Source organism: Dendropsophus ebraccatus, chromosome 15 (assembly GCF_027789765.1).
Source record: "Dendropsophus ebraccatus isolate aDenEbr1 chromosome 15, aDenEbr1.pat, whole genome shotgun sequence".
Classification (NCBI taxonomy): Eukaryota; Metazoa; Chordata; class Amphibia; order Anura; family Hylidae; genus Dendropsophus; species Dendropsophus ebraccatus.
The window spans coordinates 44,901,606-44,926,994 of record NC_091468.1 but is presented as its reverse complement, the minus strand read 5'-3'; the positions used below and the strand labels follow the sequence as shown (position 1 = coordinate 44,926,994).

Genomic DNA, 25,389 nt, shown 5'->3' with positions numbered 1-25,389 from the left:
AGGCACACAGATCCTAGGATTACCATTGCAACCAAACATTGTACTGCTCTACTGCCCTGTGGTGCTTTTCTTCCCAACACTACACCATGGGTGTCTGGAAAGATATATATATATATATCCTAGTTTTAGTTGCCCCCTGTTCCCACTGCATAAATGTAGCAAAAAAGGTGAGGATCCCACCAAACATCATCTCATATCTCAGCTTCCTGGACCTTTGGGAAAATAAATATCCCATGGCTCTCTAAATACTGTAAAACAACTAAGCATGCTGAGAGTTGTAGTTTTGCAACAACTGGAGAGTCACAGGATGGAAACCACTGCTGTAGATACTTCTTGCTCAGGCTGGTAAGGCCAGGTTACACCCATGCCCTGCCAGTAATTCACTACATGCACTTCATAGATCTAAGTGGTAAAAAGAAACTCCTATGTACATAGCAAAAGACCAAACTAGACCACTTACAATCTTCTCCCTGGCCTTTGGCTTCTTTCAAGGTGCAATGAGTCTGATGCTCCATTAATATTTTTGTATGTTATTTCCTCTGAAAACCTGTAAGATATCATCTCCTACACTGCTATATGCCTCTTTCCTAGAGCTCCTAGTAACAGAATCCCCTTTAGTGAATGGACAGATACACATAGCAGTGTTATGTGAAGGATCCATAGCTGTAGTCAGGGCCACCCCAGATAATGGTACAGTATACAGAGTAAAATCAGGTGGAAAAATTAAGTAAGCGCTTGCAAGTGCAGACAATAGGAAAATAAAACCAGGGTTAGACATCTTCTGCTTGGGTGGCCTTTACTATGTTGATGGAGAACCTTTACTAGGACTGTGATGTTTAATGGCAGAAAGTCTATATTCAGCTACAAGTGTTCTGCGTTGGGCCCTTATTCTGATGACCCCTGGTAATCCCAGCACATTAATGGTGAATATTTCCCAGAATTTACATGAGGATCGCATTCTACCACACACAGCGCAGTATGCCATGACATGCGAAGGCAGCCTGATGCTTTTATGTAGCCAGCCACCTTACAAATGCAACAGAAAACATTGCCCCATTGGGTGTGTACAGTGGGACCAAAAGCTCCTTTAAAGTGACACTGTCACCCCCTTTGTTCATTTTGACATCTCTACACAGGTGTAAAGGGTAAATTTAGTGTTTTTCATACCTTATTTCATATCATATGTCATGGTGCTTGTTCAAGTAAAAAGTGTCCTTTTATCATCTGCAGATTGTATTAAGTGGGCGTGGCCTCGCGATACTAGCGCCACATAACCCCGCCCACAACGGCACAATTGGCCCCGCCCCCTCGCCGGCCATTGGAACAGGCTGGCCGAAAGGTCTAGACTCCACCCCCTTTATGTTGGACAACCAATGGGCGTCAAGGGGGCGGGGCCAACCGTACCGTTGTGGGCGGGGTTATGTGGCGCTAGCGCCACGAGGCCACGCCCACTTAATACAATCTGCAGTTGATAAAAGGACACTTTTTACTTGAACAAGCACCATGACGTATGATATGAAATAAGATATGAAAAACACTAAATTTACCCTTTACACCTGTGTAGAGATGTCAGAATGCACTAAGGGGGTGACGGTGTCACTTTAACACAGCAGTATAAGAAACCACTGAATGCACTTCCCTTTAATTGTTAATCTAATGTTAGACATCTATAAAGCCTTATATGCCGCACATCCCAGAAGACATCCCACACCTATAAGACTGAACTTACTGTATATGGCTCTGGGCACTATATGCAGTGCTGCCGCACGTTCTCTATCATCTCTGTGTAAGGAGTGGTGCAGCACCGCCCATCTGTCTACAGATCAAATGTGTCCCTGTGGCTTAGGTCTGGCTCAGCATCAAGGACCCTGCTGTTTGTTTCCACAAAAACAGACTCCAGTGCGGCCTCCTGCTCCTCCAATGTAGCCACAGGGGTAGCGGCACTCAGCGTTGTGGGGTTAGGGAACGGCAGAGGCTGCTGCTGCTGCTCCTCTTGCCTCTTCTCTGACTCTGCAGCCTTTCTGCCTTTTCTTTTACCCAGGATTTTGATGTAGTTTGCTGGAACAAACCCTGTTGTTTGCCCATCCACGCTCCCCAGCAGCCAGCCTCTTACTTTAGGCTGTTGTTCTGAAAAGAAATAAACGATATAATATAAAAAAAGACATACAACAGTATACCGTACATTACTGCTTTATTACGGATACACGTTGTCTATGTAGCGTTAGCATATTCTGCCCCTCTGGATAAGCTAGTAGGGTTCACCACCAGAATTTCCTATGACACACACTTGGACCAGTTTTGTGACGTGGTAACATTCCTACCTTTAGGAGCTAAGTTAAGTAAATCTCCAGCACGGAAGGAAATCTCTTCGTCTGAAGTGGCTGTGAAGTCATATTCGGCTCTTCCCACCACATGGTCATCTTCTCCACTTGCCCAGTTTATGTTTTCTATAAAAAAAAAAAGAATAAATAAATAAATATAAATAAGGCTAGGTTTACACTGCGTTTTTGCAATCTGTTTTTTTCATCCGTTTTTTGCAAAAAACGGATGAAAAAAAAATGCATTTATGGGCCTCCGTTTTGATCCGTTTTTCCATTGACTTTCGTTGTAAAAAAACCAAAACAAAACGGATCCGGTTTTTTTGACGGACACAAAAACGTAGCTGAAACTACTTTTGTGTCCGTCAAAAAAAAAAGAAAATGGATCTGTTTTGATCCGTTTTTTTTACAATGGAAGTCAATGGAAAAACGGATCAAAACGGCTGCACACCTCAGCTTGGGTGCAGGTTTTGCAGCTAGTGAATGAAGCTAAATTGTAATACCACACAGAACCTGGGGAGAAGGGTGGCACTGTTTTTAAAAGCAGTGGTTTTTCCTAATCTTGGATAACCCCTTTAATACTTGTGGAAATTAACCCCCTCCCGCCGCACTGTAAATTAACAACGCTGCAGCCTATGCCTGAGGCTGTAGCGATGTTAATTTACGATCGAGGATAACACAGGCACAGAAGCTGCGCCTGTTTCATCTGCGGCGGGTCGTGGCTATCAGTGATAGCCAGGGACCTGCCGTGCTCCGATGCTGAGCGTTAACCCTATAGATACTGTGGGCAGCACGACCGCAGTACATATAGGGCTCCTGACAGAGAATTCTCCCTCTACAGAGGGAGAATTCTCTGTCCGATGTCCATCGGCTACCATCCGGCCCTGATGTAAGCCATGGAAACTGGAAGCCTTAAGCTTCCGGTTTCCTGGCTACAGAGGCTGTCAGGGGGCCGGAGGAAAGGCAGGGCCGCGTGGCTGTGCACTCTGCCCCCTCCCCTCTCTCCCCTGCCGCTGTCACAAGATTGTGACAGCGGCAGGGGACAGAAGAGAGGGCGCAGACATAGGGACATCAGCTTAAGGGATAGTTTTGATCCCATAAGCTGATGTCCGAAAACTACCTGGGCATTGATGTATTAATGACCCCAGGTCGTGAAACGGTTAATATCACATTCATGTTGGACTTTTTTAAAAAGGGAGGAAAAATAAATCTCTTCTCTAATCCTATAACTAAAGTTGAGCAAACCCAAGCGTGCAGCATTGGATTAGCATGGCTGCCTATGGCTGCATCCAACTTCACCATCCGAGTCATTGTGTACACAGCAGCTCAGCACTTAAAAGAGATTTTCCATCAAGATAAATAGGTCTAAACTGAAGTATAATCTCCAGCTCATCGGATGTCGGGTCTGAGTGAGTGGCTCCAATGAGCCGTATAAAAATGGAATCTCTTCCTTATTCATTGATTGAGATTTTTAACAAATTACAATTGCAAACGAGAGCTTTTGGGAATGACCTGAAATCATTCGTCATAATACACTACACCTTTCAGTTAGTTACGATGGTTACTAAAATCGTTTCCTCCTGATCCCAGCAAAAGAACGAACAATGTATACATTAAGGGTGCCTTCACACCTACCGGATCCACAGCGGATCTCACTTCTGCGGATTCGAAGCGAGATCAGCTGCGGATCCGGTATCAATTCACCCCTATGATAGCACATATTCGCAGCGGGATTAACCCGCTGTGAATATGCGCTTTAACTCCCTGGTGCCCGCAGCCCCGCCGCCGCATCCCCCATCCCCGGCGGCGGCACATCCCCCCCATCCCAGCCACATCCCCCCATCAGCCCATCTCCGGCCCGCCGCCGCGAGCATACATTACCTGCTCGGCAGCGCGGCTGCAGTGAGGCTCCCGGCTCCGGTCCCGCTCAGCTGATCTGAGGCTGGGCTGGGCTGATGGGGGGGGGTGTGGCGGGATGGGGGGATGCGATGGCGGGGCTGCGGGCACCAGGGAGTTAAAGCACATATTCACAGCGGGATGTTAATCCCGCTGCGAATATGTGCTATCATAGGGGTGAATTGATACCGGATCCGCAGCGGTTCCGCAGAAGTGAGATCCGCTGTGGATCCGGTAGGTGTGAAGGCACCCTTAGGGTGGAAACACACATACAGTATCTGCAGCGGATTTCACACTGCGAGTTCGGTGCGGATACCATCGCAGTCATTTTCAATGTGATTCCACACTCGCAGCAGGATTGTCATCCCGCTGCCAGTATGTAAATGCCACCCACTTAACTCCCCATCGCTCAGCTGCATCTGAGGCTCCCGGCGTCTTTATGTCCCGCTCAGCCAATCAGTAGCTGCAGCGGGGCAGCGCACTGATTGGCTGAGCAGGCTGTCCAGCTGGGAACCTCCGGAGTAAGCCAGAGTGTGGAGCCGGTAATGTACATACCTGCTGGTGGGGGTTAAGGGGGCCGGAATTTACATACTGGCAGCGGGATGACAGTATGGAATCACATTGAAAATGACCAGCAAGGGATGCGCAGCGTGAAATCCACTGCAGATCCAGTGTGTGAGTTTCCACCCTTAGCGAACGATTAATAATGATTTAGTGGAAAGGTTAAAAGGGGTATTCCACTCAAACATAACTTTTGATATGTTGCTGCCCATGTTGAGACTAACAATTCCTTCCACACTTGTTATTATCTATTCAGTCTCCTTTCCCCAGTTCTAAACTGCTTCTTTCTACTGAAGACACAAATATCTGGGTGTGAGCTTTTCTCTGTCTCCCCTCCTCCCCCCTCCCTTCTGAGACGGCTGATGTAAACTAGTCCCTGACTGGCTTTATCTGCATCATTGTAGATTCTATGTAATACTGGAAGGGTTAATTACAGTGAGTTTATTAACAACTTAACCTCAAAATAACCCAAAAAGCCAGTCAGGGACTTGTTTACATCATCTGTCTCAGAAGGGAGGGGGGGGGGAGGAGGGAGAGAAAAGCTCACACACAGATTTTTGTGTCTTCAGCAGAAAGCAGCGGCTCAGAACTGGGGGAAGGAGACTGAATAGATAACAACAAGTATTGAAGAAATTGTTAGTCTCACCATGGGCAGCAACATATCAAAGATTATGTTTAACAGGAATACCCCTTTAAAAGATGCGATCGACAACACACAAAACGAGTATTGTTTAAATTTGAACAATATAACAATTTTTAGCACGATAATCATCCTGTGTAATGGGGTCCTAAGACACAGTACAAATCTACCTTCACGCTCACCTTCGATAGTTTCACCATTACCAGAAGACAGGAGTTTCCAAATGAGGTAGGGGCCACCAAGAATGACAGCAAAAAATAAGAAAATGGGCCAGGATTTGGCTGAATTGGTTCCATCGCTCTCTGAGCCGATTCGAGCCACAGTCCCGGCGCTCTCAGTCCACAGATCCTCGTTTTCTGAACTCTTCCGTAACCCCAAAAGTCTCTGCAAGCGTCGGTAAAGGAACCGGATGGTTCTGACAAGTGCAAACGCAGAAAATACCTTTGTAAAGTGGATCTTTAGTCTGGAGAAGTGATTTGCTACATCCAGGACAGCCCTGAAGCTGTTGTAGACGGCCGAGAAGGTGGCGTCCATCATCATGCTGACTGAGGCAAAGGCGTGGACAATGCTCTCTATGGACTGGAAAGCCCCCCGGCTACTTTCTTCAGCTTGGCGTACAAACCTACTAGGGGGAATATCATCGTTCTGGAAACGGTTATAGCCAAGTCCACTGCTGTATCCATAGCTGTATGGACTGTATCCGCCATAAAATGAACTGCCATAACTACCATAGGAGCCAAAGCCTGGTGAGAAGGAGCTGTACGCAGGTCGGTAAGTGTTGAATGTGCTTGTGCTGTTCTGCTGAGAGGGTCTAGGGAGGACTGGTGGTGCCACCCTGGTAAGAGTTGGCTGCCCGGGCCTGGTGATATTGCTGCTTCTCAAGTCCGTCGACCTGTAAATGGACATAGAGATTGATATTTGCAAATTGGTAACACAGAGGAGCCTCCGGTTACTATCCGTGATAACACTGTTACTATAAGGTATAATAAAGAAGCCTTCAGTTAGATATAGGAGCCTCCGGTTACTATCGGTGATAACACACAGGAGCCTCCGGTTACTATCGGGGATAACACACAGGAGCCTCCGGTTACTATCGGTGATAACACACAGGAGCCTCCGGTTACTATCGGTGATAACACAGAGGAGCCTCCGGTTACTATCCGTGATAACACAGAGGAGCCTCCGGTTACTATCCGTGATAACACAGAGGAGCCTCCGGTTACTATCCGTGATAACGCAGAGGAGCCTCCGGGTACTATCGGTGATAACGCAGAGGAGCCTCCGGTTACTATCCGTGATAACACTGTTACTATAAGGTATAATAAAGAAGCCTTCAGTTAGATATAGGAGCCTCCGGTTACTATCGGTGATAACACAGGAGCCTCCGGTTACTATCGGTAATAATACACAGGAGCCTCCGGTTACTATCGGTGTAACACAGAGGAGCCTCCGGTTACTATCGGTGATAACGCAGGAGCCTCCGGTTACTATCGGTAATAATACAGAGGAGCCTCCAGTTACTATCGGTGATAACACAGAGGAGCCTCCGGTTACTATCGGTGATAACACAGGAGCCTCCGGTTACTATCGGTGATAACACAGGAGCCTCCGGTTACTATCGGTGATAACACAGGAGCCTCCGGTTACTATCGGTGATAACACACAGGAGCCTCCGGTTACTATCGGTGATAACACACAGGAGCCTCCGGGTACTATCGGTGATAACACACAGGAGCCTCCGGTTACTATCGGGGATAACACACAGGAGCCTCCGGTTACTATCGGTGATAACACACAGGAGCCTCCGGTTACTATCGGTGATAACACACAGGAGCCTCCGGTTACTATCGGTGATAACACACAGGAGCCTCCGGTTACTATCGGGGATAACACACAGGAGCCTCCGGTTACTATCGGGGATAACACACAGGAGCCTCCGGTTACTATCGGTGATAACACAGGAGCTTCCGGTTACTATCGGGGATAACACACAGGAGCCTCCGGTTACTATCGGGGATAACACACAGGAGCCTCCGGTTACTATCGGGGATAACACACAGGAGCCTCCGGTTACTATCGGGGATAACACACAGGAGCCTCCGGTTACTATCGGGGATAACACACAGGAGCCTCCGGTTACTATCGGTGATAACACACAGGAGCCTCCGGTTACTATCGGTGATAACACACAGGAGCCTCCGGTTACTATCGGTGATAACACACAGGAGCCTCCGGTTACTATCGGTGATAACACACAGGAGCCTCCGGTTACTATCGGTGATAACACACAGGAGCCTCCGGTTACTATCGGGAATAACACACAGGAGCCTCCGGTTACTATCGGGGATAACACACAGGAGCCTCCGGTTACTATCGGGGATAACACACAGGAGCCTCCGGTTACTATCGGGGATAACACACAGGAGCCTCCGGTTACTATCGGGGATAACACAGAGGAGCCTCCGGTTACTATCGGTGATAACACACAGGAGCCTCCGGTTACTATCGGGGATAACGCACAGGAGCCTCCGGTTACTATCGGTGATAACGCACAGGAGCCTCCGGTTACTATCGGTGATAACGCACAGGAGCCTCCGGTTACTATCGGGGATAACACACAGGAGCCTCCGGTTACTATCGGGGATAACACACAGGAGCCTCCGGTTACTATCGGGGATAACACACAGGAGCCTCCGGTTACTATCGGTGATAACACACAGGAGCCTCCGGTTACTATCGGTGATAACACACAGGAGCCTCCGGTTACTATCGGGGATAACACACAGAAGCCTCCGGTTACTATCGGGGATAACACAGAGGAGCCTCCGGTTACTATCGGGGATAACACAGAGGAGCCTCCGGTTACTATCGGGGATAACACACAGGAGCCTCCGGTTACTATCGGGGATAACACACAGGAGCCTCCGGTTACTATCGGTGATAACGCACAGGAGCCTCCGGTTACTATCGGGGATAACACACAGGAGCCTCCGGTTACTATCGGGGATAACACACAGGAGCCTCCAGTTACTATCGGGGATAACAGGAGCCTCCGGTTACTATCGGGGATAACACACAGGAGCCTCCGGTTACTATCGGGGATAACACACAGGAGCCTCCGGTTACTATCGGGGATAACACACAGGAGCCTCCGGTTACTATCGGGGATAACACACAGGAGCCTCCGGTTACTATCGGGGATAACACACAGGAGCCTCCGGTTACTATCGGTGATAACACACAGGAGCCTCCGGTTACTATCGGGGATAACACACAGAAGCCTCCGGTTACTATCGGGGATAACGCACAGGAGCCTCCGGTTACTATCGGGTATAACACACAGGAGCCTCCGGTTACTATCGGGGATAACACACAGGAGCCTCCGGTTACTATCGGGGATAACGCACAGGAGCCTCCGGTTACTATCAGTGATAACGCACAGGAGCCTCCGGTTACTATCGGGGATAACGCACAGGAGCCTCCGGTTACTATCGGGGATAACACACAGGAGCCTCCAGTTACTATCGGGGATAACACACAGGAGCCTCCGGTTACTATCGGGGATAACACACAGGAGCCTCCGGTTACTATCGGGGATAACACACAGGAGCCTCCAGTTACTATCGGGGATAACACACAGGAGCCTCCGGTTACTATCGGGGATAACACACAGGAGCCTCCGGTTACTATCGGTGATAACGCACAGGAGCCTCCGGTTACTATCGGTGATAACACACAGGAGCCTCCGGTTACTATCGGTGATAACACACAGGAGCCTCCGGTTACTATCGGGAATAACACACAGGAGCCTCCGGTTACTATCGGGGATAACACACAGGAGCCTCCGGTTACTATCGGGGATAACACACAGGAGCCTCCGGTTACTATCGGGGATAACACACAGGAGCCTCCGGTTACTATCGGGGATAACACACAGGAGCCTCCGGTTACTATCGGGGATAACACAGAGGAGCCTCCGGTTACTATCGGGGATAACACACAGGAGCCTCCGGTTACTATCGGTGATAACGCACAGGAGCCTCCGGTTACTATCGGGGATAACACAGAGGAGCCTCCGGTTACTATCGGGGATAACACACAGGAGCCTCCGGTTACTATCGGGGATAACACACAGGAGCCTCCGGTTACTATCAGTGATAACACACAGGAGCCTCCGGTTACTATCGGGGATAACACACAGGAGCCTCCGGTTACTATCAGTGATAACACAGGAGCTTCCGGTTACTATCGGGGATAACACACAGGAGCCTCCGGTTACTATCGGGGATAACACACAGGAGCCTCCGGTTACTATCGGGGATAACACACAGGAGCCTCCGGTTACTATCGGGGATAACACACAGGAGCCTCCGGTTACTATCGGTGATAACACACAGGAGCCTCCGGTTACTATCGGGGATAACACACAGGAGCCTCCGGTTACTATCGGGGATAACACACAGGAGCCTTCCGTTATATACAGGAGCCTCCGGTTGGTATCTGCGGTCTCTGGCCCCCCTCAGGCCCGCATGGACTGCCCGGATCCCCCGTGTATGTCGCACACAGCCGGGAGGTGACCGCATCTCTGGATCCCGGGCTCGGTGACTTCCTGACAGGTGACTGATCTTTGGACCCTCCCGTGAGTTGGCAGCCCGGCCCCCGTACCACGACCACCCGCTCTCCCCGGACCGGACACTCACTGAAAAGAAGTGCTGGGGACTCCGCCCAGAACCCTCCGGGTTTCCCACGGTTTAGGAGGAGGAGGCTGCGCCGCCATCCCGCTCCGCTGCAGCGCCATGGACAGGCCTGACTAATCCACCAGTGACGCCTCACTGCAGAGCGACGCACAGGCCTGACTAATCCATCGGCGACAAGCTGCAGCGCAGCCATCCACAGACCGAAGCAATCTACCGGCGAGGCTTCACAGTGCGGCCATCCAAAGCCCAGAGCAACCGACTGACGATGCGATTACAGTAGCTATAGGATAACCAGTCATGGACTGGAAGTGTGGATGTCATGTGGCTAAACACTCGTTCTCACGGGTTCTTGTCATTTGTGTAAGCGAGTTGCAACCATAACAACAAAAAATACATTATATAAAGCCAAATGGCTGCAAACAAGAGCTCCCCCTGCTGGCTGGTTTACAGAACACAGCTCCTGGATATAGCACAGCCACTGCAGACCAAGAGGATTCGTGGTCTTTGGTCTTAGGGTGCGTGCACACTACGGAATTGCCGCGTATAACCCGCGGCGTATTCCGTCGCTCGTCCCCGCACGCGGCGGCGCGCTTTTCCGCCGGTGCCATAGACACTGTTCTGTGCAAGGGCGGATTACGCGTTCCGTCGAAAGAATTGACGTCAATTCTTTCGACGGAACGCGTAATCCGCCCGTGCATAGAATAGTGTCTATGGCACCGGCGGAAATGCGCGTCGCCGCCTTAAAGGAAATATATGCTGCCTGAACCCTGTATAATAATAATAATAATAATAATAATAATAATAATTCTGTCCTCGGTTTATGTGTAATTTTGCTGCACAGTTACACTGAAATCAATGGAACTTGTGATACCAGACACAACCTGGAGACATGGGAGGCGCCGTTTTTGCTGGAAAGTTTTTCTTTTTTTATTCTAATACAGATCAATGGATATGAAATGAAGCTACAGTAAATCTCTTTTGTCCAATATCACCAACGGTAAACAATAAAATAGTAAAGCGGTATATGTTTCTCTCAGGAGCCGCCATGTTTTCTCCTCTTGTATTGCTAGAGCCTTGGTGACAACCGTGATACAGGGATTCTGGAGATATTTCAAGATTAACTAGAACCGGCAATGAGCTTTACTGCTGAGGCTCTACAGCGGGATCCCTGGCTGGCACTGTCTACAGGGGGGTCTCTGGCTGGCACTGTCTACAGGGGGGTCTCTGGCTGGCACTGTCTACAGGGGGATCTCTGGCTGGCACTGTCTACAGGGGGATCTCTGGCTGGCACTGTCTACAGGGGGATCTCTGGCTGGCACTGTCTACAGTGGGATCTCTTGTTGGCACTGTCTACAGGGGGATCTCTGGCTGGCACTGTCTACAGGGGGATCCCTGGCTGGCACTGTCTACAGTGGGATCCCTGGCTGGCACTGTCTACAGTGGGATCTCTTGTTGGCACTGTCTACAGGGGGATCTCTGGCTGGCACTGTCTACAGCGGGATCCCTGGCCGGCACTGTCTACAGCGGGATCCCTGGCTGGCACTGTCTACAGTGGGATCTCTTGTTGGCAATGTCTACAGGGGATCTCTGGCTGGCACTGTCTACAGGGGGATCTCTGGCTGGCACTGTCTACAGCGGGATCCCTGGCTGGCACTGTCTACAGGGGGATCTCTGGCTGGCACTGTCTACAGGGGGATCTCTGTATGGCACTGTCTACAGGGGGATCTCTGTATGGCACTGTCTACAGGGGGATCTCTGGCTGGCAATGTCTACAGTGGGATCCCTGGCTGGCACTGTCTACAATGGGATCCCTGGCTGGCACTGTCTACAGGGGGATCCCTGGCTGGCACTGTCTACAATGGGATCCCTGGCTGGCACTGTCTACAGGGGGATCTCTGGCTGGCACTGACTACAGGGGATCTCTGGCTGGCCCTGACTACAGGGGGATCTCTGGCTGGCACTGTCTACAGGGGGATCTCTTGTTGGCACTGTCTACAGGGGGATCCTTGGCTGGCACTGTCTACAGGGGGATCTCTGGCTGGCACTGTCTACAGGGTGATCTCTGTATGGCACTGTCTACAGGGGATCTCTTGTTGGCACTGTCTACAGGGGGATCTCTTGTTTGCACTGTCTACAGGGGGATCTCTTGTTTGCACTGTCTACAGGGGGATCTCTTGTTTGCACTGTCTACAGGGGGATCTCTTGTTGGCACTGTCTACAGGGGGATCTCTGGCTGGCACTGTCTACAGGGTGATCTCTTGTTTGCACTGTCTACAGGGGGATCTCTTGTTTGCACTGTCTACAGGGTGATCTCTTGTTTGCACTGTCTACAGGGGGATCTCTGTATGGCACTGTCTACAGGGGGATCTCTGGCTGGCACTGTCTACAGGGGGATCTCTGGCTGGCACTGTCTACAGGGGGATCTCTTGTTTGCACTGTCTACAGGGGGATCTCTGGCTGGCACTGTCTACAGGGGGATCTCTGTATGGCACTGTCTACAGGGGGATCTCTTGTTGGCACTGTCTACAGGGGGATCTCTTGTTTGCACTGTCTACAGGGGGATCTCTTGTTTGCACTGTCTACAGGGGGATCTCTGTATGGCACTGTCTACAGGGGGATCTCTTGTTGGCACTGTCTACAGGGGGATCTCTTGTTTGCACTGTCTACAGGGGGATCTCTGTATGGCACTGTCTACAGGGGGATCTCTTGTTGGCACTGTCTACAGGGGGATCTCTTGTTTGCACTGTCTACAGGGGGATCTCTTGTTGGCACTGTCTACAGGGGGATCTCTTGTTTGCACTGTCTACAGGGGGATCTCTTGTTTGCACTGTCTACAGGGGGATCTCTTGTTTGCACTGTCTACAGGGGGATCTCTTGTTTGCACTGTCTACAGGGGGATCTCTGTATGGCACCGTGTACAGCAGGATGTCTGGCAGCCAATATCATCTAGTAATATCAGACGTATATTACAGCGTTCACGATCATGCATTACAGATCAGCTGCCACCAGAGGGCGCGGTACCGCTCTAGCTTCCTATCTAGTTTCTCCTTATTCTTCCGCCCACACATTGAAGCTCTGTGTCCTTTCCTGGATTCCTTCCCCCGGTACATATGACCCAGACATTTGGTTCCGTGTGTTTTTACACGTGGTCGTCTTGCGGGATTGTGTAAATAGTTGTTCCGTGCTGGAGATACAAGTGTCAGGTCAGAAATCTCATTCATAATCCCACTCCTGTGCCGCACCCTGCAGGCTCCTGTATCTCCTCACCAACCAGTGCATAGGTAAGAGACGCATGAGTGGCAGTGTTCACACTAGTGGTTATATTCTAGGTGCTGTTTGATGCTGGGGACCACAGCTCTGTATAGCTTCCCTTCATTGTAGCACCAGGTCTGCTGCAGACATCATTCTATGGACTCCATTCATTTATAATGGGCTCTGTTGGAGTTACATCTAACATGGCAGTAAGAAGAGAGCTGCATGCTGACCTGTTCCTGGATTTAAAGGGGTTATCCAGCGCTAAAAAAAACATGGCCACTTTCTTTCAGAGACAGCACGACTCTTGTCTCCAGTTCAGGTGCGGTTTGCCATTAAAGGGGTACTCCAGCATGGGGGCTATCTTTGGATCTGGCCGGGGAGGCGGTGACTGAGAGAAAAGACGTCCACTCACCTCCCCGGATCCAGCGGCGGGTCCCATATCACGGCGCTCCGGTTTCCAGCCGCTTCTGGGTGTCTGACGCGGGCTCGAGACGTGACTTCTCAGGTCCGCTCAGCCCGTCAGTGACAGAGGTGGGATCCGTTTCAAGTCAGCTCAGATCCCGCCTCTGTCACTGACGGGCTGAGCGGACCTGAGACGTCACGTCTCGGGCCCGCGTCGGACACCAGGAAGCGGCTGGAGACCGGAGCGCCGCGATACGGGACCCGCCGCTGGAACCGGGGAGGTGAGTGGACGTCTTTTCTCTCAGCCACCTCCTCCCTGGCCAGATCCAAAAATAACCCCCCCCCCCGCTGGAGTACCCCTTTAAGATCCATTCACTTAATTGGAACTGAGCAGCAAAACCCCACCCAAGCTGGAGACAAGACATTTTTGTTTCTATTCACTTACAACAAACAGAGGCCTTGGGAATTTAAAGGGGTTATGCAGCGAATTTTTTTTTTCTTTCAAATCATATGGTTCCAGAAAGTTATATAGATTTGTAATTTACTTCTATTTAAAAATCTGAAATCTTCCCATACTTATCAGCTGCTGTATGTCCTGCATGAAATGGTGTTTTCTCTTCAGTCTGAATCAGTGCTCTCTGATGACACTTCTGGCCGAGACAGGAACTGTCCATAACAGTAGCAAATCCCCATAGAAAACATCTCCTGCTTTATAACTTTCTAAAACCAGTTGGTTTGAAAGAAAAAGATTTTCACTGGATATTCCCTTTAAATACAGCCAATCAGAGCTCATTAATATATGAAAGCTGAGCTGTGATTGGCTGCTGTGGACAACAAAGAGACTCTTGCTATGATACAGCGTAGTAAAATATAATGCAATAATACAGTGAACTCTAAAATATTACCTTCTGCTGTATGTTGTGCTGTCTGCATTAGACTGCTGTACAGTCCTGTTGCAAACACTACATCTCACAGAATGCATTGCAGCACAGTATATTCCATTCAAGGCACTGAATTTGCTCTGGTGTGAATATGCAGGTGATTTTATGATTTCCAAATGATAGAAAGCACCGAAATCTTCATGTTATAGAAGTACATAATTCCTGCTTTCCGGGGACGGGCTGTCATGAATACGGTTTGTTTCTTCTGTTCCACAGACCAGAGAACATGCTGCTGATAGAAGAAAAGTACAAACCAGTGGCCAAACTCCTATTGTCTTCAGGAACCTGTCCAAGATGTGTCCTTCGTTTCTGCTGTGTCGGATTCCCAGCACCTTATCGGCTTCCATACAAGGTCTCTATCTTCTTGCATTCGGTGGGGGCCCCTGTGGTTAGAGCTCCACACAAAGTTATAAAATTAAGTTTTCTTTTCAAGGCATAGAGACTGGGTTGAACTGCAGCATGCATGCCTCCTCCCTCCACTGTATGATGGATGTTCTGGATTTTCATTCCAGCACTTGTATTATGCAGGACAGGGGTAGGGGAGAGAGGAGGCTTGCATGCTGCAGCTCAGCCCGGCCCATCCTCTGTGACTTCACAGCATGGAAATATATTATGATTTTATAACTTTGTGAGCAGCCATTGGCTAAGAGACATGTAGCATTTTTTTTAATCTTTTTTTTTTTGTCTGCCCATGCCTGCAGCTCTGACTATGATATAGAGCTGACAGATTTCCCTTAAAGGGTGCCTGTCACAACGATTGTACTTGCAGTCGCAGCTACTGCTGAAATATTGCGTTGCTGTAGATCCACACCAATCTATTCAAGGAGTCTTTATGACAGCTAATGCTTTAAAGGGGTATTCCGCTCAAACATAACTTTTGATATGTTGCTGCCCATGGTGAGACTAACAATTCCTTCCATACTTGTTATTATCTATTCAGTCTCCTTCTCCCAGTTCTAAGCTGCTCCTTTCTGCTGGAGACACTAAAATCTGTGTGTGAGCTTTTCTCTTTGTCTCCCCCTGCCTTCTGAGACAGCTAATGTAAACAGCCCTGGCAGGCTTTATCTGCAACATTGTAGCTTCTTTATAATGCTAGGAGGGTTATTCTGAGGTCAAGTCGCTATTGAACTAACTGATTATCCCTCCTAACATTAAAAAGAAGCTACAATGTTGCAGATAAAGCCTGCCAGGGACATGTTTACATCAGCTGTCTCAGAAGGGAGGGGGAGTTGGAAAGAAAAGCTCAAACCCAGTTTTTTATGTTTTACAGTAGGAAACAGCAGCTCAGAACTGGGGGAAGGAGACTGAATATCTAAAAACAAGTATGGAAGCAATTGTTAATCTCACCATGGGCAGCAACATATCAAAAGTTCAGTTTGAGTGGAATACCCCTTTAAAACATCTGAAAAGATCCATTGTTTGAATTACGTCCTACAGGTATAGAAGGGAAATCCAGATAATAAACATACCATTTACATCTTAGGAACTGGCAGATGAGCTGCGGAAGTCCCTGGCCAGTGATGGAGATATTTCCCCACCGACTAAGAAGGTCCGGTTGGAAGAATTACCTGAGTGTGAGTGGGGCACAGAAATCCCGCCAGATGTTGAAGACCCTGATGTCTCTGAAGACCCTGAGACCTGCAATCTCTGCCTGGGGATTCTGCAGCACCACTGCAGTAAGGAGTTTGTTAAAAAGGTAATTTGTGCAGTAAAGACCCCGCACTATTGCCCCCTCCTAGCTGAGCTCGGCCTCCTTCACAAAGCTGTATCATAAACACATTCATATAGAGGGTGCAATGCCTGGATCTCACACGGTATCAGTGCAGAACCGGCACTGGCTTGGTGCAATCCAGATCATCTCATTACATTTACGTTGTACAAGTTCCTACTCACTTGGGCCTTTTTTAACAGCTCAATTGAACTGAACTTATGGTGCCTTTAACACAGAGAGATTTTTCTTAAATTTGTAAGCCAAAGCCAGGAATGGATTTGAAAAGAGGAGAAATCTCAGTCTTTCCTTTATGACCTGTTCTCTGTTTATAGTCTGTTCCTGACTTTGGCTTCAAAAATCTGTCAGATAAATCTCTCTGTAAAGGAACCCTTAGGGCCCTATTCCACAGTAACCATAATTGGCCGAATCGGCCCCATTTGGCCCGATTCGACCGATTATCGTTTGTTGAAATAGAGAGAATGATCAGCCAATGATCGTGTCATCGGCTGTTTGTTCATTTAGGGCCAGACCTAAAATCATCGTTCCGCCACCGCGCATCACTACTGTTGAATAGCGGTGCGCGGCAGGCGACCGACGATTTCAGAAGCGCAGCATCATACATTAACTGTCAGGTCTTCTTCTCTGCGCTGTCTTCATGCCCGGGTCCCGCGCGCTCTATCTTCCGAATGGCCGGTCAGCTGACGGAGCGCTCAGCCAATCACAGGCCGGGACCGCCGCGGCCTGTGATTGGCTGAGTGTGGCCTGTCAGCTGACCGACCATTCGGAAGATAGAGCGCGCGGGACCCGGGCATGAAGACAGCGCAGAGAAGAAGACCTGACAGGTAATGTATGATGCTGCAAGGGCTGCAAGGACATCGGTAACGACTGTTTACACAAAGCTATCTGCGAATTTTTAGCGAACGACAATTTGAGAACATTTTGAAAGATCAAAATGAACAATCTCTCACTAACCGCTTGATCGTTTGCTGTGTTTACACAAACGATTATGGCTCAAATGCGATCGTTATTGCGAAAATTTGAACGATAATCGTTCCGTGTAAATGCACCACAACTCCTTCTGATCCCATCAAAACAATGAACAATGTGCAATTACACAGAATGATTAGTGAACAAATGCGGAACTTGAGCGAACGAATGTGAAATTACAGCAAATGATTAACGATAATTTTAAGTTCAGATCTAAATCAATTATCAACGACATGTGAACGATTTTTCGATTTATCGTTTAAATTCGAACGATATAACGATTTTTCGCACAATAATCGTCTTGTGTAACAGGGCCCCTAGGGTCTTTTTAGGCAGACAGACTACTGCCAGAAACAAACGCTGATCTAGTTGTGGCTTTTCACTTACCATATTGTCAGTCATACACTCCCGGTCTACACTGGGTCATGTGTAACCAACTAACATCAGTTTTTAGGGCTGCACAATCCCAGCCATCAGCCATGCAGCAATAATCTCCCTGTATGATCATTGTGGGATTCTATATACTGCAAAAAGTGAGAGCAATGTGGATATAGTATGAAGGCACCTGTATTATTGCTTATTGCTCTATGAAAGTTACCCTATTGTGGTAGGACAGATGTACCATAATAAATAGAGAGCAAGAATAAGATAAATCAAAGGGGTCAGCAGCCTTTGAAGGGGTTTCCCCAGACTGAAATGATTGATGGCCTATCCTGAGTTTACTTTAGTGTGAGCTAAGCTGCAGTTTCCAGGCATGGCCACTACCCAGGTAATGGAGCCAACTGCTTCCTGCCCCATTCCTTGTATAGATATTGCCACAGCTGTTCATACAAAGCAGGTTTGTACATTCTGCAGAGTTGCCGATTGTGGCACTAGTCTTCTTATTTTCCTCCTCTGCATCATTTTTCAGTATTTTCATTAAAAGCAAATATGCAAATTCACCCATTGGGTGTAGTGGCGGTCTTCCTCTGCCCGCCAGCTTGTATATCGTCTTCCCCTTATGCTTATTAATATATACATGAATAGTCATGTCTGCTGTCACCAGATCTTGGAACTAATAAATACAGAAAAGCATCACAGAGGTGAAAAATAAGAAGGCCAACGTCAGGATTGACAACTCTGCAGTTTGTGCACCTGTTGATGTTTTCTCTTTAATATTCTAGCTTGGCCAGACATCTTTATCTAAACTATATCAGTTTATTGGAAAAGCCATGAAACTTCTCCTTGAGGTAGACAATACGGTTTAAGGCTATATTCACACAGCGTAAAAAAATAGGGAAAACTACGGCCGCAGTTTTCTGGCGCTGCAGAGAACATTGAAGGCAAAGGAACAATGGCTGTAGTGCTCACATACAGGGTGCACTATGGCCATTGTTCACCATGGCCCGTATAAAAAAAAACAACTTGTTTTCTACAGCCATAGTTAACCCTCTGTGCACACAATGTATGGCTGTAATGTATCCATATAGAATTAAAACAATGTTGCTGCGGCCGATATGGCAGTATCGGCCACAGGAACATGTAAAACAGAGGCTGTGGTATTATATAGTGTGAACATAGCCTAAAACAGAGTTCTTCTAGTTCAGACTGGAAAATGTTATAGTAATGGACTTGGGTAAATTTGGGAATGTTGATGTAGATGATGTGAAGCCACACAAGGTCCCCTTGACAGCAGTGTACCTGATCTATCAGAGGTTTTGTCCTGTAAAATCGCATGATGAATATTATATATGAAAGGGGTTATCCGGTGCTACAAAAACATGGCCAGTTTAATTGAAAACCACACCTAAACTGGAGACAAGAGTGGTGCTGTCTCTGGAAGAAAGTGGACATGTTTTTGTAGAGCTGGATAACCCCTTTAAGGCCTTATTGACACGTCCAGTGATTTTTTTTTTAAAAAGAGCTACTCCGGGCTGGGGTCATTTTTATAGTACGGCAGGGGAGGGAGTGGATATAGAAGAAGCCGGTCACTTACTTCTCCTGTTCCAATGCCGGGTCCCGAATCGCGCCGCCCCCTTCTACCGTCCGGCTGCCACTTCCTGGTCAAGGCCAGACGGGAGAAGGAGGCTGCGCAATCCGGTACCCGGTGCTGGAACCGGGGAGGTAAGTGACTTCTATATCCACCCCCTCCCCGGCCTTACAATAAAAAAAACCCCAAGCCCGGTGTACCCGTTTAAGCTCTATGGATGAAGTCCGCTATATTCCTATGTGATCCTTTTTTTTCCACAGATCTGCTAAAATTGTACAGTGCTAGTTAGTTAACATTACATTGCTCACACCACATCCATGTATTTCACAGATTCGTGAACATTGCATCTGTGGAAACTGTGGAAAAATACAGACTTCTATAGGGAATCTGTGCATTAACCATGCTCTGCACTAGACTATAAATATGCTGTTTGTGCTACTGTCTGTGGGCTATGGTTACTTATGAATACTTAATATTCCATGTCTTATTTCTAGATATTCGATACAGTCCAGTCGGCTGGATATGAGTTTCAGGACTTTGTTTTTCCGGTCTCCCTGCCAGCACAGCTGTTAGTAAGAGAGGTAAGGTAATATTTCTAATATTTCTATTCCTTTATGGCATCTATGTATGTAGCAGAGGCTCATAAGCTGCTTCAGAAGCCACCTTTGATTTCAGTGCTTCTTTTACACTATGCAAACATGTTTTTTCAGCCTTCTCCCATTAAGATGAATAGTTAAAGGGTATTTGTCAGCACCCGTACCGGATCCGAGATGCTAAAAGTGTGGTATAGGTGTATGTCCCCTTGTGTGCATGGTCCCTGTCTTGTGTCGCATCTTGGCACGCCTCACCACTACTTCCTCCTCCACGTTTTCATGCATATTTACTCATTAACCTGCATCCTGCTGTTTGTTGCCATCATGTAGTTGCAGGCATGCGCCGCTGCTGGCAAGGGCTGCGCGCCGAATTGCCAGTTTGGGCCTGCTCCTGGTAACGCCGTTTATGCATTCGCTTTAGGGCAGAAGAGCGATGCAGACCTATGGCGCACACACACGAACAGCATTACCAGGAGCGCACCCCCAGAGGGAATTGTCGGCGCTGGCACGAACTGGCAAGTTGGAGCACGGTACTTGCCAGCAATGGCATGTGCGTGCAACTACATGACAGCAATAGGGAACAAGATGCAGGCTAATGGGTAAATGTGTATGAAAACGGAGAGGAGGAAGTAGTGGTGATGAATGCCGAGGTGCGGCACAAACGCCAAACCACTACTCCTCTTTGACACTTTGTTAGAGTTTGTTTGTAAAAAATCTAAATCTAAAAAATCTTTGTAGACAGGGACCATGCACACAAGGGGACACACACCTATACTACACTGTCTGTGTGCCTCTGTGTGTCTGTATTAGCCTCTGTGTGTAAATTGGTAATGTCTTGAACATCATGGGAGAGATTTATCAAACATGGTGTAAAGTCAAACTGGCTCAGTTGCCCATAGCAACCAATCAGATTCCACCTTTCATTCCTCACAGACGCTCTGGAAAATGAAAAGTGGAATCTGATTGGTTGCTAGGGGCAACTGAGCCAGTTTCACTTTACGCCATGTTTGATAAATCTCCCCCTGTATACTTGAGACCATGTACAGACAATGCAGTGCTGCGGTTATCTCTTCTGTCCTCCCCATACAAAGGAACGTTTAGTACGTGTAAAATGCCGTCATGTTTCAACCCCTATCTCCACAGTCATCATCCCCATACACTTTATACTGGTAAGTGGCGGGGTTTGCTGACATAAATATTAAGTGTATGGCGACCTTTATTCTTCATGAAGAACAGGGATAAGGGAAAAAAAGATTGCATATTGTAAAGGAAGTTATGAATATTATCAGCGCCCAGTAGAGGGCGCACTTACACAAGGAAAATGTTTGTGTCCACGGTAACTGCCGCTTGTACAGTATGTGTAAAAGGGGGTTTCCCACTGCTGTTAAAGATGCAAAAATCTAGGGCTTGCTCACATCTACGTGTTAAAGGGATTGCTCCGGATTAAAAAAACATGGCTACTTTCTTTCAGAAACAGCAACTCTCCTGTCCTCACTTTGCGTGGCATTGCAGCTCAATTACATTAAAGTGAATGGAGCGGAGTTATAACACCACACAAGGTCTGAAGACAGGGATGTGCTTTCTTTTGTTTTGAAGAAAATAGCCATTTTTTTTCTAAACCTGGACAACCCCCTTTGAAGTGTCACTGTCGTTTCATTTTATTTTTATTTTTTTGCAGAAATCAATAGTCCAGGCGATTTTTAAGAAACTTTGTAATTGGGTTTATTAGGCAAATATGCCATTATCTGCATTCAAAAAGACTTTCCCCAGGTCCCCCCTTCCCTCCTCTCTCTCATCCACTGCTCATGATCAGGAAACCTCGACTCTTTTACACAGTCGAGCCCTGTGTAACCTATGGAGAGGGGAGGAGGGAGATTAGTCGCCAGCAGAGAGCAAAGGATTACACAGCAGGAGCTGCATGAAAGCTGGTATTCAGAGGTCAGAGAAGTCAGTGCTGACTTCAGAAGAGATAGCCGGGTGATGTAGCTGTAAATTACCTATTTGTTGTCCTGTTTTGGTGCCTCATCTCCCTCCGCCCCTCCCTTCTCTATAGAGAACGAAGAAGACAGGGGGGAGAGCTTCAAACGGCTTTTTCATGATAAAAATGCCTTTTTCGGTTAATAAACTCGATTACAAAGTTTCTTAAAATCTCCTGTACTATTGATTTCTACAAAAAAAAACTTTAAACAACAGTGACACTTTAAGCATTTCCCTCATAGGAATAGAACAAAAAAAAATTGTTTGAAAGCACCCGATTGACCAATTTTAACAATGATCACGAGGGGTCTGACCTCTGTACCCCCTGCCGATCTTTGTATACAGCCACAGGTATGGCACATGACCTGCGGCTCTTTACATTCCTATGGACCGCCGGAGAGAGATGAGTACAGCACTTGGCTCTTTCCGGTGGCTCCATAGGAAAGAATAGAGCTGCAGGTTACATTCCGTACCCGCTGCTGTATTCATAACAAAGGAGCTGGGGGGTGGGGTGATATGGAGATCAGCAGGGGGTACAGAGGTCAGATCCTGTGGATAGGGGGCAAGTTAGTTTTGCCTGGACAACCTCTTTAAATCTATGCATGCATTTTTTGGCCCTATTAGGATCCTGTAAAATGACAGACATTAGATGGAAACCTGATGACGCAGCAGTCACTTTCTGCCATAAAAAGCCTAGGTCACATAAAAGCTTCCAGGAAAGCTGCAGAGGCATCCTATTTCCCTGGTGTTCCCCTGACCTGATTTTAGATGACTTCTCCTTTGATATGTAGTGGTAAAGTGGTAATAGAGATCTACATTGATGATGTAGCTCTCCTATATAGCAGCAGGTTTGCCAACTGTGAACTGTGTAAAGTTTTGATCCATTAGGGTCTGGATTCCTAGTCCCTCACGGGTCACTGGAAGGAGTCGGGAGAAGCGCGTGGCCGATTGCTTTCTACCCTCACTGCAGGAGATGGATTCTAAGTCTATGGAGCACTGAGGGGAGGATTAGAGAAAGAAGCTGTCAGCTGAGCACTTCTCCCCACCCATTCTAGCCATAAAAACTTTTGCTGTGTCACTTTAATATGTTCAATAAAATCTTTGCGAAATTTTAATTATTATTTCTACTCTGTGCACGATGCTATACAGGTTCAGGTAGGGTTAAAGGGGTTATCATAACCACCTGGCCAGGGGCTGTTCGGGGTGGATGTGTGGACCCCCGCCGATAGCTACAGATCAGTGGGAATCTGAACAACCAGACCTCAACTGATCAAAACTTTTGACATGTTTCTTTGACAAGTCAAAAGTTTTTTAGGGTGCGTTCACACGTAACGGATCCGCAGCGGATCCCTGCCCTGTACACTTATGGGCAGACAAACTTGCATATAGCATATACTTCACCTGGTCCCCGCTCCGGCTTGCTTGGGGGCTCCCGGCGTCTGCACGTCCTGCTCAGCCAATCAGTGCGCTGCGACGGGGTAGCGCACTGATTGGCCAAGCTGCTGCAGCGCACTGATTGGCCGAGCGGGACGTGCCGGGAGCCCCCAAGCAAGCCGGAGCGGGGACCAGGTGAAGTATACGCTCCGGCGGTGGGGGTTAATGGGGCGGGCTGCTGACATACTCACAGCGGAATGTGCATTCCGCTGACAGTTTTTCTGCCCATAAGTGTACAGGGCAGGGATCCGCAGCGGATGTTGCTGCGAATTTGCAACGAGAAATCCAGTGCGGATCCGTTATGTGTAAACGCACCCTTAAAGTGACAGTGAAACTTTAGGAGAGAAAAGATTTTGCTAAAGAATGTTATGGGAATATGAATTGGGCTACGTTCACATCAGCGTTTAATCATCCGGCACCATTCCGTCTACCTTTTCCGTTTTGGAGTAAGCAAAACGGAAACTGTCGGATCCGTTCAAATCCCCATAGATTTCCATGATATTTTAGTGGGCTCTGTTTGCCCTAATTGTGCTCCGTTTTCATGCAATCCGTTCAAGATCCGTTTTTTTTGAACGGAAGGAAAAATGGTGTTTGCAGTATTTTTCTTTCCGCTTAAAAAAACGGATCACGAACGGAAAGTGCACTTACGTTTTTTTTTTACATTGTAGTCAATGAGGACGGATCTAAAGCGGAAGCTATTTCCGTTCACATCCGTTTTTTTTCATCCGTTTTTGCACTGAGCATGCGCAGAAGCAGCAAGAAACCAAAGAAGAAAAATAAACGGATAGAAAAACGGATGCTGACTGATGCAAACGAATACAAACTGATGTACAAAAGTCAGTTTTTTTAAGCCAAAATACAAACGGACCATTAAAAAAAGATGAACATTTTGCAATCAGTTTGAATCAGTCTGCTCGTCAGTTTATGCTCATCCGTTTAATTAATATGGACGGATTTATTAGTAACAAAGAAAAACGGTAGTGTGGCTGAGCCCTTAGCAAGGCATGGAAGAGATTAGTTATCAGATACCAGTGAACAGGTCCATTGTTTTGTAAGCAGTAATGTCATATGTTTTCCAGCCATATTGGTTGTCAGGCCTTGTATGGCTTCACAGAAGTGACTGATGTGACATATGTGACTTTATCATTGAATGTGCTGACAAAATCTCAGGAAGTGGTCAGTATGTGAGAAGTTGAAGAGTGACCAGCCATATGGCCATATCACCATGTCTTTTTAAAGTGAACCAATCTTCTCTGATGGAGTGTGAGCTGGCCCTTATACCTTATAGCTTCTAGCAGGATGTGGTGGGCGACAATTAAAAAAAAAAAAAATCTTAAATTGTTGGTCCTGACTCCAGGTATGTATACATTGGGGCGGAGCCAACACGGCATGTAGTCACGCTGCCTCCGCCCTCTTCCCAGCTACTCAGCTTGAGCTCTGAGCTTTGCATTAAAAAAGTTTTCTAAATTTTCTTTCAAATCTTCTGGTGTCAGGAAGTTATATAGATTTGTAATTTACTGTACTTCTATTTAAAAATCTCAAATCTTCTTGTTCTTATCAGCTTCTGTATGTCCTGCAGGAAGTGGTGTATTCTTTCCAGTCTGATACAGTGCTGCCATCTTTGTCCGTGTCAGGAACTGTCCAGAGCAGGAGAGGTTTTCTATTGGGATTTGGTTCTGCTCTGGACATGGGACAGAGGTGGCAGCAGAGAGCACTGTGTCAGACTGGAAAGAATACATCACTTCCTGCTGGACATACAGCAGCCGATAAGTATGGGAAGACTTGAGATTTTTAAATAGAAGTAAATTACAAATCCATATAACTTTGTGACACCAGTTGATTTGAAACGAAAACACATTTCATCTCAATTCCTTCAATTTTAGTTTTACCATATAGCAAAGGGATACATTTAAAACGCCCCCCAAAAAATAATTTTTTAATTTCTCAATGGAAGTCATTGTATTAGAAGAACCTTTAAAATGATGCCATTAAAACGTACAACTTGTCT

General features: G+C 47.4%; 2 protein-coding genes across 5 annotated transcripts in view; one reads left to right on the top strand and one right to left on the bottom strand.

Moving 5' to 3' along the window:
- Nucleotides 1-1,552: 1,552 nt before the first annotated feature.
- On the bottom strand, nt 1,553-10,280 carry PEX13 (peroxisomal biogenesis factor 13). Its single transcript, XM_069954493.1, has 4 exons — nt 10,116-10,280; nt 5,598-6,307; nt 2,322-2,447; nt 1,553-2,127 (listed from the first exon to the last, which is right to left on the bottom strand). The coding sequence occupies exons 1-4, from the start codon at nt 10,211-10,213 to the stop codon at nt 1,817-1,819; spliced, it is 1,245 nt and encodes a 414-aa protein (XP_069810594.1). The 5' UTR covers nt 10,214-10,280; the 3' UTR covers nt 1,553-1,816.
- A 779-nt stretch (nt 10,281-11,059) lies between these two features.
- PUS10 (pseudouridine synthase 10) overlaps nt 11,060-25,389 on the top strand; it is a 52,698-nt gene continuing 38,368 nt past the window's right edge. The window contains exons 1-4 of one of the 4 annotated variants that reach the window (XM_069954141.1): nt 11,060-11,109; nt 14,927-15,062; nt 16,194-16,406; nt 19,872-19,958. In XM_069954141.1, the coding sequence (XP_069810242.1) occupies nt 14,937-15,062; nt 16,194-16,406; nt 19,872-19,958 (426 nt within the window). In that variant the 5' untranslated portion in view covers nt 11,060-11,109; nt 14,927-14,936. Of the gene's footprint in view, nt 11,110-13,135; nt 13,394-14,926; nt 15,063-16,193; nt 16,407-19,871; nt 19,959-21,004; nt 21,140-25,389 lie in introns of those variants that run through there. The other 3 variants (XR_011360213.1, XM_069954140.1, XM_069954142.1) reach the window with 3 other exon arrangements.